The sequence below is a fragment of the Ranitomeya variabilis genome, chromosome 1 (assembly GCF_051348905.1).
Source record: "Ranitomeya variabilis isolate aRanVar5 chromosome 1, aRanVar5.hap1, whole genome shotgun sequence".
NCBI lineage: Eukaryota > Metazoa > Chordata > Amphibia > Anura > Dendrobatidae > Ranitomeya > Ranitomeya variabilis.
Genome location: NC_135232.1, coordinates 888544704 through 888560701, shown reverse-complemented (window position 1 = coordinate 888560701; position 15998 = coordinate 888544704). Strand labels below are relative to the sequence as shown.

The window sequence follows — 15998 nt, the reverse complement described above, 5'->3', positions numbered from 1 at the left end:
CTGAGTGCAATGTGGATCTTCTAATGTCTTCCACATAGCAGGCAAGGGATGGGAGGCGAGCGCTCAGCCTCTGCACTCCAGGATGCAGTATCGTAGGAGGCTTGGAGACAAACTTCTCAGGAGGGCATCTTTCCTTCTCTCTTCTTTCTTCCAAATGTTAGAAGTAGCTGGGGGATCAGTTTCATGCTTTGTCACTCCTGGATGTGGGCGGGGGAAAGAAACCCATTGTGGAAACCTATAAAAAGAAAGGAGCTGAGGTCATTAAAGACCAAAGAGAAAGGGGAAGCCAGAAAGAGTCAGAAATACATGGAATGTTTGCATGGGTGTTATTACACAGTGATCACGTCCTGTACATCCCTGCTAGCTCAGGGCAGGACTGAATGGGACTGGTGATGACTCCTGCAGCATCCTTGCCATACAGCTGCTCACCTGGATCCCTGTCTAAGGATGCTGCTGGACCCCGCTAGGAGGACAACCAACATCTGACCTGGACTCTCGTTTCATGGACAATAAAAAGCTGATACAACTAAATACATAACCAGTGACAAACTCTTAATTCTTCAGATCTTAATTCTTCTGAATCTTACAGGAGGTTATTGAACGCCGTGGACTTTCAGTGCATGCATTGCATTTTCCACTCCCATGTATTCCAGCCACCAGATGTGCAGTTTCTCCAGTAACTGTTTAAAGTTATTGGGTGTGATTGTAAACTAGAGAGAACAGATCCTGTAGTGCCTTCTGTTTCAGACATTTGGAGAATTGTGTCATAGCTCTTTCCTTCTCCTCCACTCAGTGCTGAAGGATGAACATGATTTTCCTGGGGTGGAATGGGGAATGCTGCTGTCTGTTGCCTCTACTAGCTGTAGTTCTGATGGTGGAGAGTACCCAACTAGACACCTCCAGATCCAAGGTCAACTCCATCAAGTCCATTGTAGTGGTACAGACTCCTACTCTGGCCACCAACAGGTCTCTAAGCTTCCAGCCTGGAGTTTCCCACAAGAAAGGGAAGAACCTTGGCCAGGTAATATTTCTTTCTAGTTTTTATCTATTTATTTGTATACAGATTCACACATTTATGATCTAAGTTTGAGTACTGTTGCTTTGCTTTCAGAGAAGACCTTTTAATGTATAACCTATGGCCATTTAATTTTATAGTAAGGGTGGTGAAAATATGGGCAGTGCCGTTGTATCTGTTTTTGCACGTTGTTTTATATGGTATTTTCCAGAATTGACTTTTTATACCCTTCATTGAACAGTAATAAACCTGTGAAGTGGAGTATGAAGAAACTTGTAGTGGTAAATGTTTTCTTCAGAGGCTGAGGGCTATTTTTGTGAACAGACACCAGGTGGACCAGTAATTACTATACCTATGGAACATAGATGATGGCTAACCTAATATATATATACATATATATAGAAATATGCATCTGTCACCACTACACTCCTTTTTCATCCTTAACGACCAAAATCTATCACACTAATGATTGTTTCTGCATTAAGACCAAATGTTAACTTTCTCAGGTGTAAAATCTTATTTCTAGAATGTTGGGTCATCATCAACATAAACAGTTAGTGCTCAGGTAGCAAATCCCATGAGATTCACCAGTTATGGAGGAAAAGTCCTATTATCAATTGTCAGTAGAGGCTTACAAGAAGTTTTACTTCTTAAGCAGTCACATAATAAGTCCATACTTGGTTAAAGTTGATGGATGCTTTTGCTGAAGCAAATGTTTCTTGCTTAGCTGATCCCATTTCTAATCAGTGTGTATCACCATATAGCAATGTGGTACATACAGGTTCTCCAAATCTATGCAATCATACTAAAGTGCTGCAAGTAAGTGACTTCTCTGGTTATAAAATATTACTGCAGGTTTATGTATTGCTCATTAAAGTTGATAGCTGAAAATATTTGGGTATGATAAGTCACCAAATGTCAGTGGACGAGGAATTCTTCTTCTACTCTCCAGACCTGGAGTCTTAGGCTGTGTGCACACGTTGCGGTCTTTTCGCTTTTTTTCATGTTTTTTCGCTATAAAAATGCTATAAGAATGCATAAAAAGTGCATACATTATGCATCCCATCATTTAGATTGCATTCCACAATTTTTGTGCACATGATGCGAAAAAAACGCATCACGGTAAAAAACGCAGTATGTTCATTAATTTTGTGGATTTTTCGCATTTTTCCCTCTATTAAATGCATTGGGAAGCTCCGGAAAAAAACGCATCAAAAACGCTCAAAAAAACGCATCAAAAACGCGAAAAAAGCGCATGGGGATTTCTTGCAGAAAATGTCCGGTTTTGCTCAGGAAATTTCTGCAAGAAATCCTGAACGTGTGCACTTAGCCTAAATGTGTTTTCTTAGTGCTGTACTGATTGTTTGTCTTCACTCATTCCTAATATCAATCTTAATGAGTAAACTCTTAATAAAAAAGTCCACAAATAGGATTTATTTTAGGAATGTACTTTTTTATGTAACATGCAGTTGATCTTTTTACAATCTGTGATGCAAAAAGGAAACGTAACACTGAAAAATTAAAGAGGATCTTAGGATTAATGAAGATATTATAGATAAATGTATCATTTCATTTTATTGTGCTGCAACATGATAACTGTGTGCAGTAAAATAAATCGGTAGGATAACATGCAGTCCTATGTAAACCCCTGGCACTGGAAAACACCTCTCGAAATCAAGTTGAGTGAATAAAAAACCACTTGACAGCGTTTGCTACATCGGTGTGCACTGTAATTATTGATAGTGATGTCATTCCAGTTTAGTGTTGTTCTGCGCAATATTGTCAGGTATGTTTAGTTTATTGCAGGATTTTAGTGCTATCCATTAAAGCATGACTTAAAGTCCCATCTGGTGAACAGGTACATTGAGGTTTCAATAAAAAACAGCTTATTTTTTATTCTTCCTTTGTTCATATATATTCCAGTATTGTCAAGGAGGGATGCACTCAGAAAAAGTACATGAAAAACTATTTGACCCCTATGTAATTACAGTTACAGCTGTAGCAGAGCTGAATTTGTCATTTGTGATGGTTTCTCTTTCTGAGGAGTGATAAACTGGGAGTCCTATGGAAAAGTACTTAGAGCTGTCTTTTAATCGGTTGTTATGTTAAATGACAAACTGAGCTCCGCTGCTCCTCTGAAACGTGGCTGCGTTTCCTTACAGTGTTCTCCAGCTGTGCTGTGACTGTGGTCACCCTGACCCGGACTTGTGTGGCTGCGTTCTCTTACTGCACGTCCCATGTGCAGTCTCCTGGTCCTCAGTAAGATGTGTAGACAGGGAATTCATCTCTGGCCATTCTAGACAGATATTCCCAGCACCCCATCTTATCACTCCGGCCATCTGGCTTCTATTAACTTGCTTCTTACACTTTTTTCTTTTTTCCCTTCAAATTGAGCTAACATGAAGTGCACATCATAAGATAAGTGACATATAATATGTCAGAGAAAAGAGAACGTTATAATTTCAACTGAAATAACACGTTGGACAGGTTACCTGATATGGCAGCCGAAGATAAACACACCTTATTTATCTAAATAAATCAACACTAATTACATGCATGTGTCTGCCAATGGGAAAGATGTAGATCACAAGATGGCCAGAGACTTCATCTTTTCTATATGGGCACATTAGTGAGACATATGTATGTTATACAGTTTGTTATGAATGCTGCTGCCAGGATCATATTCCTCGCCAACCGTTACACCGATGCCTCTACCTTGTGCCAGTCATTACACTGGCTACCCATCCAATCCAGAATCCAGTACAAAACTACTACCCTCATCCACAAAGCACTCCATGGCTCAGCACCACCCTACATCTCCTCTCTGGTCTCAGTCTACCAACCTACCCGTGCCCTCCGCTCTGCTAATGACCTCAGGTTAGCATCCTCAATAATCAGAACCTCCCACTCCCGTCTCCAAGACTTTACACGTGCGGCGCCGATTCTTTGGAATGCATTACCTAGGTTAATACAATTAATCCCCAATCCCCACAGTTTTAAGCGTGCACTAAAAACTCATTTGTTCAGATTGGCCTACCGCCTCAACGCATTAACCTAATTATCCCTGTGTGGCCTATTAATAAAAAACAACAACATAATCACGTTCCTCCATCATGTTCTCATACACTTTACGCAGTTAATAGCCTCTGTGTCTGTACTGTTACATACTTAGGCAGTTAACTGGTTCATGCAGCTTTACATGAACACCCGAGCCTTACACTATGGCTGGTCCAAATAACTAAAGCAATTGTTACCATCCACCTCTTGTGTCTCCCCTTTTCCTCATAGATTGTAAGCTTGCGAGCAGCAGGGCCCTCATTCCTCCTGGTATCTGTTTTGAACTGTGATTTCTGTTATGCTGTAATGTCTGTTGTCTGTATAAGTCCCCTCTATAAGTTGTAAAGCGCTGCGGAATATGTTGGCGCTATATAAATAAAATTATTATTATATTATTATTATTATTATGTGCATCATTAAGTGCTAATTTGTAACTTTTACTACCTTTACCCCAAGCATTAAATTACAGGACTTTCTCTTCTTTATCCCTAAGGCAAGGATCTCACAAGCAGTAACTCTTCATTTCTATATAGCTTGGTTTATACATTATAAATTTTTATATGTTGACATTCTAAGAAACAGGTACATATACAGTATATATATATATATATATATATATATATACATATATATATATATATATACACTTATATATATATATATATATATATATATATATATATATATATATACACACACACACTTTTTATATGTTGATATGCTAGGAAGCAGGCATATACATACACATGAATAAGTTACTGTAGATATGCATGTATATCTATATATTTATACATGTGTGTGTATATATACTTCTACTTTTTATATGATGACATGCTAAGAAACAGGTATATACGTATATTTGTATTTGTATATGTATATTTGTACTGTATATGTACAGTACATATATATTTATATATACATATACGCTTTACACAATGACATGCTTAGAAACAGGTATATGCACATATATAAATATATATATATACATTAAGTATATAGATGTGTAGAGTAATTAATTGATAGATTAATCAATAATTTGAAGAAAAGATTTAAAATGCATAGATTGATTTCAGATCAAATAAATAGCTGGAGTGATAAATGGTAGCTAGAAGTAGATCAATGACAAAGAAGTAAATTGAAAAATGAATAATTAGGTAGATGGCCAGATTGTCTTAAACATGTACTGTAGATATGCGATCAACTACTAAAATCAACTGCTATCTATATACATAAGAAATCTATGGACAGGAAAATAGACAAATAGATATGCAATGGAAACATAGACAGAGAGATAAGCCTAACAATGAAGTATGGCACCACTCCAAAATGCAAAAAAATAGGGACTTTTATGCCCATGGACTATTGAATTAGTTGGTTGGAGAGACTTGCGTCCTCCTTTTATCCTAAGTTCCACTTCATCTAAGCATTATATTCATTGATCCATAAATAGATATCTGATTTACACATAGGTCATTTATAAAGTGTATTTTTAATACTGAATTATTATCAGTATTTGATATATATTTCCGTTTAGAATGTGTTGTATTTTTGTCTTTGAATGTTTTTTCTCAATTTGGCTATTTGTGTATTGGGCAACATCAGAAGTAATTGTATAAAACAAATGTAAAAATCTTCAGCACAACTTAATTCAAAAATGTCTCACAGATGGAGACAGTTATATATGCAAAAAAACATCCTGCGCTAATCAGGATTGTGTAAGATTGGAAATGCCAAATTGTGATTTATTTATCTTAAACGTGCACCTCCTGGTTTACTAGTTTCTAGTCAAAGTAAGTATTTTCGAAAAAAAAATCTGTTCCTTTTTATACTCTGGGTCTAACAGAATTTGGTGTAGTTCCTGGAGTCATGCATGAGCTATGATTAAACCCTCACTGTTAATTAATCTAGAGGGTGACTGCTGCAATGTTGTAATGCTTGTAATTTGGAGGATTTTTTTTTGTACTTGTGCGTATGTCATACTATATATATTATGTAGGAAGGAAGGCTTCCTTGGACCGGAGCCAAAATTATGGTACTTCAGCTCATTACTGAAAGACTTTAAAAGGAATCTGACAGCAGAATTGTGAGATTGAGTGTAATCATATGTAAGCTTAAGCAGGACCTTCTGCAGCTCTGCTACATGTATACTGTATATGGATCATTTTTGTCAAAGGTAGATATTCATTTACATAACATACACGTTTACAGATGTAGGAGTACTTGATTAATCCTAAATCTGTTCCTTTTGTTCATTTATGTACCATAACGTAGGGCGCTTACCTGCAGTCTTCTGGAAAACACATTAGTATTTATATGACCATTGTACCCATGTTCTGCTTTGGTGAGCTGACCAATATCAACATCAATATCTCTCCGACATTCACATGTGTATCGTAGACTGCTAGAGAGAGAAAATCAGAAAAGTTCAGCGCTTTGGCAACATCGGAAACAAAGATAAAGTTTATTGTTACATAACGTCCCACATTGATTAATGAAATCCTATAGCTGGAAATTATAAAGTTGGACCTGCCAGTTACAAGATGCGTCAAATTGATTTCAGTGTTAGATTTAGCTCATCTTTTACAATTGAGATACTTTCACAAATGTTAGATGAGGCCATTGATTTGTACATTAAACCTGGCGCACAATAATAACAAGCTGGTCAATAGTTTTTATGTTCTCCTCTTTTGGGTTTCCACTGGATTCTCTGATTTCCTCCCAAGCTCCAAAGATATACTGATAAGAAATTTAGATTGTGAGCCCCAATGGGGACAGTGATGATGGTATATGTGAAGCGCTTGGGAAATTAATATATATATAAACAAGTAAAATAAATAAATACATTTTAACACTCTCCAAAGTTGTACAGCATTTCTACACACTTCATAAACAGTACCTAATGAGGAGCATACGTCAGTTCTTTTTGGTGCAAATCGATATCAAAATTGTCTAAACTGATCAATGCCCCCCTAAAAGGTGCAATTTATACCTGTGGGCCAGTGTGTGCTAAAATCATTATGTAAATGAGTAAGTGCTTCCCCAATAATTAGAATAATTAGATTACTAGAGTTAATAAGGTAGTAGTTGAAAAACTATAGCATTTAGGTTCTGTACAGTCTGACAAACTTACAGTAGCTGAAACATATGAATTTAACCTAGTTATAAAAATCCATGTACACGGACCCTGTATGCTCTTTGCGACTGCAGACTTGTGAATCCTCACATAGTGGACTTTGTGTGATGTGAGGATTCTCCGATGTCGGCTGCGAGCGGTCATGTGACGCCAAGTATGCAATTTGCATAGTTCCGGCCACATTCCGACTAGACTTTATCTGGTTTCGCATTGACATAACCACATGTATGAAAATCACAGACAGTGACTGCAGAGTTGTACTTTTAGATCATGCAATCATTTAAGTGACCCAAAGACAACAAGATTGCCTGTAGATTTCAGGATCTTTGTTTGTAAGAGGATGTACACTTGCCTTTATTAAAGATAAACAATGGAAAGAGGGGACACTATAGGCAAACTTTCTACTATTAGTTCACCCCACTAACATAACCATCATACCTTCCAACTACCCTCTATCTCTTATGGGAGAAATCAGCAACATGATTTTTAATGCCCCCATACATATTAGATAAAAGTAATCTGAACCAGCAAATTTCAACAGGATGAGCTCACTATCAAAAGAATATGGGGGCCTTTCCTCTGTTCCCCACAGATGATATCCGGGAGAAAAGTTTCCGGCTGTTGAAATTTCAATGGCCTTTCTATTTGTTCTGCAGGGAGATAAGCTGCTGGTAGAGAAGCCTGGCTGTTGTGAATTTGGATTCTGGGCTCCCCCGGTGGCCGCTTGTGGAATTGGACTTGTCATCCTTTTTCCTGTTTCACCTGGTTCCATCAGTAGTGGGTGTCGCTATTTAAGCTCATTTCTCTGGTGGTTTCTTGCCGGTCAACAATGTTATCTGATGCCTCTCAGTGCTTGTTCCTGCTTCTGACAACTACTAGATAAGTTGGACTTTTGTCCATGTTTTGTTTTGCCTATTTGTTCCAGTTCACAGCTGAAGTTTTGTTACTGTGTCTGGAAAGCTCTCGTTGATCAGGGATTGCTACTCTGGCGTTATGAGTTAATGCCAGAGTTTAAGGTAATCTCTGGATGGTGTTTTGTTAGTGTTTTTCTGCTGACCATGAAAGTATACTATCTGTCTTCTGCTATCTAGTAAGCGGACCTCAAATTTGCTAAGACTATTTTCCTGCTGCGTTTGTAGTTTCATCTGAACTCACCGTCATTATATGTGGGGGGCTACTGTCTTCTTTGGAATATTTCTCTAGAGGTGAGCCAGGTCTTATATTTCCCTCTGCTAGCTATTTAGGTCTTAGGCCAGAGCTGGGCATCTAGCGATAAATAGGAAATGCTACCTGGCTATTTCTAGTTGCGCGGCAGGCTTAGTTCATGGTCAGTATAGTTCCATCTTCCGAGAGCTTGTCCCTCTATAGGCTTGCTATGATCTCTGCCTGCAGAGATCATGACAGTTTGACCGGCCTATAAAGTGTTAAAGACCCAGGTTGAGAAAGGAGAGTTATAAGAAGTCTGCTGGAATTTTTTTTTTTTTTTTTTTTTTTTTTTCTCCAGTCTGCCTTGCTGCAGTCTTTTTTCTCTCTCTCCTCCTAATCTCTGTATGCTCTGTGTGCACCTGACAATAATGGATCTCCAGAGTGTAACTGCGGGTTTGAATAATCTCATCACGAAAGTACAAAATTTACAAGATTTTGTGGTACATGCTCCGGTATCTGAGCCGAGAATTCCTTTGCCGGAGTTCTTCACAGGGAATAGAGCTAGCTTCCAGAATTTCCGAAATAATTGTAAGCTTTATTTGTCCCTGAAGTCTCGTTCAGCTGGAGACCCTGCTCAGCAGGTTAGGATTGTGATTTCCTTGCTCAGGGGTGACCCTCAAGATTGGGCCTTCTCATTGCCAGCAGGGGATCCTGCGCTACGCGATGTGGATGCGTTTTTTCTGGCCTTGGGCTTGCTTTATGAGGAACCTCATTTGGAACTTCAGGCAGAAAAAACTTTGATGGCACTATCTCAGGGGCAAGACGAAGCTGAAGTTTTCTGCCAAAAATTCCGTAAATGGTCTGTGCTTACTCAGTGGAATGAGTGCGCTTTGGCGGCAACTTTCAGAGAAGGTCTCTCTGATGCCGTTAAGGATGTTATGGTGGGGTTCCCTTTGCCTGCAGGTCTGAATGAGTCCATGACAATGGCTATTCAGATTGATAGGCGTCTGCGGGAGCGCAAACCGGTGCACCATCTGGCGGTGTCTATGGAAAAGACGCCAGAAAGTATGCAGTGTGATAGAATTCTGTCCAGGAGCGAGCGACAGAATTTTAGACGGAAGAATGGATTGTGTTTCTATTGTGGGGATTCTACTCATGTTATATCAGCATGCTCTAGGCGTACAAAGAAGCTTGATAAGTCTGTTTCCATTGGCACCATTCAGTCTAAGTTTATTTTGTCTGTAACCCTGATTTGCTCTTTGTCATCCATTGCCACGGACGCCTATGTTGACTCTGGCGCCGCTCTGAGTCTTATGGATTGGTCCTTTGCCAATCGTTGTGGTTTTAATTTAGAGCCTTTGGAGACTCTTATTCCTCTGAAGGGGATTGACTCCACCCCATTGGCTAATAATAAACCACAATACTGGACACAAGTAACCATGCGTATCAATCCGGATCACCAGGAGATTATTCGTTTCCTGGTACTGTATAATTTACATGACGATTTGGTACTGGGATTGCCATGGTTGCAGTCTCACAACCCAGTCTTGGACTGGAGAGCAATGTCTGTGTTGAGCTGGGGATGTAAGGGTATTCATGGGGACGTACCTTTGGTTTCTATTTCGTCGTCCATTCCCTCTGAAGTCCCTGAGTTCCTCTCTGATTATCAAGACGTCTTTGACGAACCCAAGCTTGGGTCGTTACCTCCGCACCGTGAGTGCGATTGTGCCATAGATTTGATACCGGGTTGTAAATATCCAAAGGGTCGTTTGTTTAATTTGTCTGTGCCGGAACATGCTGCTATGCGGGAATATATAAAGGAGTCTTTGGAAAAGGGACATATTCGTCCATCTTCTTCTCCCTTGGGAGCTGGGTTTTTCTTTGTCTCAAAAAAAGACGGCTCTTTGAGACCATGTATTGATTATCGGCTTCTGAATAAGATCACTGTTAAGTATCAATACCCATTGCCATTGCTTACTGATTTGTTTGCTCGTATAGAGGGTGCTAAGTGGTTCTCTAAAATTGATCTTCGTGGGGCGTATAATTTGGTGCGGATCAGGCAGGGGGATGAGTGGAAGACCGCATTTAATACGCCCGAGGGCCACTTTGAGTATTTGGTCATGCCTTTTGGTCTTTCTAATGCCCCTTCAGTTTTCCAGTCTTTTATGCATGATATTTTCCGCGATTTTCTGGATAAATTTATGATAATATATCTGGATGATATTCTGATTTTTTCTGATGACTGGGACTCTCATGTCCAGCAGGTCAGGAGAGTTTTTCAGGTTTTGCGGTCTAATTCTTTATGTGTGAAGGGGTCTAAGTGCGTTTTTGGGGTCCAGAAAATTTCCTTTTTGGGGTATATTTTTTCTCCCTCTTCCATTGAGATGGATCCCGTCAAGGTGCAAGCTATTTGTGACTGGACTCAGCCCTCCTCTCTTAAGGGTCTTCAGAGATTTTTGGGCTTTGCCAACTTTTACCGCCGATTTATTGCTGGTTTTTCGGATGTCGTTAAACCACTGACTGATTTGACCAGACAAGGCGCTGATGTTGCTAATTGGTCCCCTCATGCTGTAGAGGCCTTTCAGGAGCTTAAGCGCCGTTTTGCCTCTGCCCCTGTGTTGCGTCAGCCTGATGTGAATCTGCCTTTTCAGGTTGAGGTTGACGCTTCGGAGATCGGAGCTGGGGCAGTGTTGTCGCAGAAAGGTTCCGACTGCTCCGTCATTAGGCCTTGTGCCTTCTTTTCTCGCAAATTTTCGCCCGCAGAGCGGAATTATGATGTTGGGAATCGGGAGCTTTTGGCCATGAAGTGGGCGTTTGAGGAGTGGCGCCATTGGCTCGAGGGGGCTAGGCATCAGGTGGTGGTATTGACTGACCACAAAAATTTGATTTATCTTGAGACTGCCAGACGCCTGAATCCTAGACAGGCGCGCTGGTCTTTATTTTTTTCTCGCTTTAATTTTGTGGTGTCATACCTACCGGGTTCTAAGAATGTTAAGGCAGATGCCCTTTCTAGGAGTTTTGACCCGGACTCTCCTGGTAATTCTGAACCCACAGGTATCCTTAGGGAGGGAGTAATTTTGTCGGCCGTTTCTCCTGATCTGCGGCGGTCCTTGCAAGAGTTTCAGGCGGATAGACCGGATCGTTGTCCGCCTGATAGACTGTTTGTTCCGGATGATTGGACCAGCAGAGTCATCTCTGAGGTACATTCTTCTGCATTGGCAGGTCATCCCGGAATTTTTGGTACCAGGGATTTGGTGGCAAGATCCTTCTGGTGGCCTTCCCTGTCACGAGATGTGCGAGTCTTTGTGCAGTCATGTGACGTTTGTGCTCGGGCCAAGTCTTGTAGTTCTCGGGCTAGCGGACTGCTGTTGCCCTTGCCTATTCCTAAGAGGCCTTGGACACACATCTCGATGGATTTTATTTCAGATCTGCCTGTTTCCCAGAAGATGTCTGTCATCTGGGTGGTCTGTGACCGTTTCTCTAAAATGGTCCATTTGGTTCCTCTGCCCAAGTTGCCTTCTTCTTCTGAGTTGGTTCCTCTGTTTTTTCAGAATGTTGTCCGATTGCACGGTATTCCTGAGAATATTGTTTCTGACAGAGGTACCCAATTTGTGTCTAGATTTTGGCGGGCATTCTGTGCTAGGATGGGCATAGATTTGTCTTTTTCATCTGCTTTTCACCCTCAGACTAATGGCCAGACCGAGCGGACTAATCAGACCCTTGAGACATATCTGAGGTGTTTTGTCTCTGCTGACCAGGATGATTGGGTTGCTTTTTTGCCATTGGCAGAGTTCGCCCTCAATAATCGGGCCAGTTCTTCCACCTTGGTGTCCCCATTTTTCTGTAATTCGGGGTTTCACCCTCGATTTTCCTCCGGTCAGGTGGAATCCTCGGATTGTCCTGGAGTGGATGCGGTGGTGGAGAGATTGCATCACATCTGGGGGCAGGTTATGGACAATTTGAAGTTGTCCCAGGAGAAGACTCAGCGTTTTGCCAACCGTCATCGTCGTGTTGGTTCTCGGCTTTGTGTTGGAGATTTGGTGTGGTTGTCTTCTCGTTTTGTCCCTATGAGGGTCTCTTCTCCTAAGTTTAAACCTCGGTTCATCGGCCCTTATAGAATATTGGAGATTCTTAATCCTGTTTCTTTCCGTTTGGACCTCCCTGCGTCCTTTTCCATTCATAACGTTTTTCATCGGTCGTTATTGCGCAGGTATGAGGTACCTGTTGTACCTTCAGTTGAGCCTCCTGCTCCGGTGTTGGTTGAGGGTGAGTTGGAGTACGTTGTGGAGAAAATTTTGGACTCTCGTGTTTCCAGACGGAAACTCCAGTATCTGGTCAACTGGAAGGGTTACGGCCAGGAGGATAATTCTTGGGTCAATGCATCTGATGTTCATGCTTCTGATCTTGTTCGTGCCTTCCATAGGGCTCATCCTGGTCGCCCTGGTGGATCTGGTGAGGGTTCGGTGCCCCCTCCTTGAGGGGGGGGTACTGTTGTGAATTTGGATTCTGGGCTCCCCCGGTGGCCGCTTGTGGAATTGGACTTGTCATCCTTTTTCCTGTTTCACCTGGTTCCATCAGTAGTGGGTGTCGCTATTTAAGCTCATTTCTCTGGTGGTTTCTTGCCGGTCAACAATGTTATCTGATGCCTCTCAGTGCTTGTTCCTGCTTCTGACAACTACTAGATAAGTTGGACTTTTGTCCATGTTTTGTTTTGCCTATTTGTTCCAGTTCACAGCTGAAGTTTTGTTACTGTGTCTGGAAAGCTCTCGTTGATCAGGGATTGCTACTCTGGCGTTATGAGTTAATGCCAGAGTTTAAGGTAATCTCTGGATGGTGTTTTGTTAGTGTTTTTCTGCTGACCATGAAAGTATACTATCTGTCTTCTGCTATCTAGTAAGCGGACCTCAAATTTGCTAAGACTATTTTCCTGCTGCGTTTGTAGTTTCATCTGAACTCACCGTCATTATATGTGGGGGGCTACTGTCTTCTTTGGAATATTTCTCTAGAGGTGAGCCAGGTCTTATATTTCCCTCTGCTAGCTATTTAGGTCTTAGGCCAGAGCTGGGCATCTAGCGATAAATAGGAAATGCTACCTGGCTATTTCTAGTTGCGCGGCAGGCTTAGTTCATGGTCAGTATAGTTCCATCTTCCGAGAGCTTGTCCCTCTATAGGCTTGCTATGATCTCTGCCTGCAGAGATCATGACACCTGGCAGCGGCTTTCTCATAGAGGACAAATGAACACTGTGCAGAGATGAGTGCTCCTATATATGGGCAGTCAAGAGTGATAACTATTGGTTATTGATGGTTTAGTCAACAGCTTTTAACAGTGATTGGGGGTCTTTAGACCCAATGTAAAAAATATGGACACCCACTTCAAACAGACTCACTGTAACCAGCTGATTGTTGGGGACAACTGTCCTTTACATAAAACCTTCTAAGAAATATTACTCAAAAGAAGTTAAAACTCAAAGATTTTAATAAAATGGACTGATAAAATAAATAACTTACATTGTTGATGTAGAATTTGATATTTCATTGATAAAGAGAAAACTGTAATGAAGAAAAGAAATATAATAAAATGTCAAATAACAAGTTCTGTCTCTTTCTCGGTATTAGAGCTGCTGCCTATTATGTAAAAATGAAATACTATATTAACTATTTTACTTCTTGAAATGTCTCTTGAGTTCAGCACATTCCCAGGAGATGCTCCTCCAGTAAACAGTACGCTGTCCTTCTCCTTGATATAAATATATCAGTGAGAACCAAGTAAAGTGACATTTAAAACTATCAGGATCAGGTACTTTGCTTCAGGGCTAATAGGAAAAAAGACGGCTTTGGATGAAAAAGGAGGAAATCTAAGAGGTGTCCCTGGTCTAAAACATGATTTTGCCAATGATGAAAGGGCAAAAGGATAGATTACGTTCAGGCAGACATTATTAGCACCTTCAATGCATTCTTCTATTGAGAACTGTAAGAATTGCAAGTGTTTCAATAGGAGACCTTGATTGGCATCCAACAGGCACTGAAAAGGTGCCCTCATCAGGCCACGCATCTTAATGTGCTCACAGAAAAGAATAAAAGTAGAAAAAGATGCGTCTGTGGCATACTATTTGGATGTATATTTTATTAATATTCTGCACATTGCTGTTTGCATTTATGTTTACTAAACTACTCTTAAATATTTCATTTTATATATGTGTAGGTATACATACAGTATATACTGTAAATATAGTTACAGTATTTCATTATTGGTCCAACCTTAGAGTCCACCTTAACAGAAGGGCAGAGGCAACATCCCAGCATAAAACTATTTTGTTGATGCCCTGAGCAGGGTTAATAGATTGGAGATGCGTTCTGAGAGTCACTAAATCATTTTCACTCAATTAAAGCTTTGCCCTCCTATTTTAAAGGGAACCTGTCTTGTGAAAAAATGCTATTAACCTGTAAATATGGGGTTAATCTTCAGGTCAATAGCGTTTTGAACTTGGCTGGCACCCAGACTTAGAGCCTTGCTGCCAGAAGAATATTAGCTGGTTCAGAGCAAAATCTGTGGGAGATTGAGCAGGATTCTTATGTTGATGGTGCTGTGAGCCATGTTTGGGGTTTCTTGACCATGGAGTGAATGACCTGTATGATGCTTGCTAGAGATGGGTTGCTTCTTAGGCAAACAGGAAAACACATATTTGGTAGATGTCTTGCTACACTCATCAGGAGAGATTTAAACTAGAGGAATATAAGATGGGAAATATGCTGGCAGAAAAAAATGTTCAGCTAATGAATTATTTTGAGAATCCTGCTATTACAAGTGGAAATAAAGAATAAAAACAGCAAATTCTGAATGAAAATAGAAGAGCAAGAGAAACTGACTACAAAGTAAACTGAGTCTACAGAAATGCACAGAGCATGGGAAACAAACAAAGAAAATTGGAGCTGCTAACACAGGAAGAGAGATATGGTGTCATAGGTATCACTGAAAGTTGATGAGATGATACACATGATTGGAATACAAACTTTGAAGGCTACAAACTTATTTTTTAGAAGCAGGATTAACAAGGGGTTAGGTGTTGCATTGAATTTTAGGAAAATGTATATATCCACAGAGATCCAAGCTACAGAGAATGGTAGCTCTGCAGAAATAATAATAATAAATAATAATAATCTTTATTTTTATATAGCGCTAACATATTCTGCAGCACTTTACAGGTTGCACACATTATCATCGCTGTCCCCAATGGGGCTCACAATCTAAATTCACTATCAGTATGTCTTTGAAATGTGGGAGGAAACCGGAGTACCCAGAGGAAACCCAAGCAAACATGGAGAGAACATACAAACTCCTTGCAGTTGTTGCCCAGAAACTGTTTGGGAAGGAATATGAGGATAGAAGAAAAGAAAGGACACTATTGTACATGTTTACTATAGGACACCTGGACAGACTGAAGATATGAATGAACTGTTTTTACAACACATGCCTCTGTTCTCAAAAAAGTGATCATGGGAGATTTTATCTATCCAGATATTTGTTGGGAATCTCTCTCAGGCAAAATAATGTGTCCAGAAAATTATCTTCTTTTGCTAACAACTTTATCTTGCAAAAGGTAGAAGAGCGAACAAGAGGATCTTAAATCTTTCACCTAAGTCTTACC

General features: G+C 40.3%; 1 protein-coding gene across 1 annotated transcript in view; it reads left to right on the top strand.

Annotated features, from left to right (window-relative positions):
- The first annotated feature begins 228 nt into the window (after nucleotides 1–228).
- Nucleotides 229–15998, top strand: part of DKK2 (dickkopf Wnt signaling pathway inhibitor 2) — a 272962-nt gene continuing 257192 nt past the window's right edge. Inside the window, exon 1 of the mRNA XM_077278436.1 lies at nucleotides 229–1021. Within this exon, the coding sequence (XP_077134551.1) occupies nucleotides 803–1021 (219 nt within the window). The 5' untranslated portion in view covers nucleotides 229–802. The remainder of the gene's footprint in view (nucleotides 1022–15998) is intronic.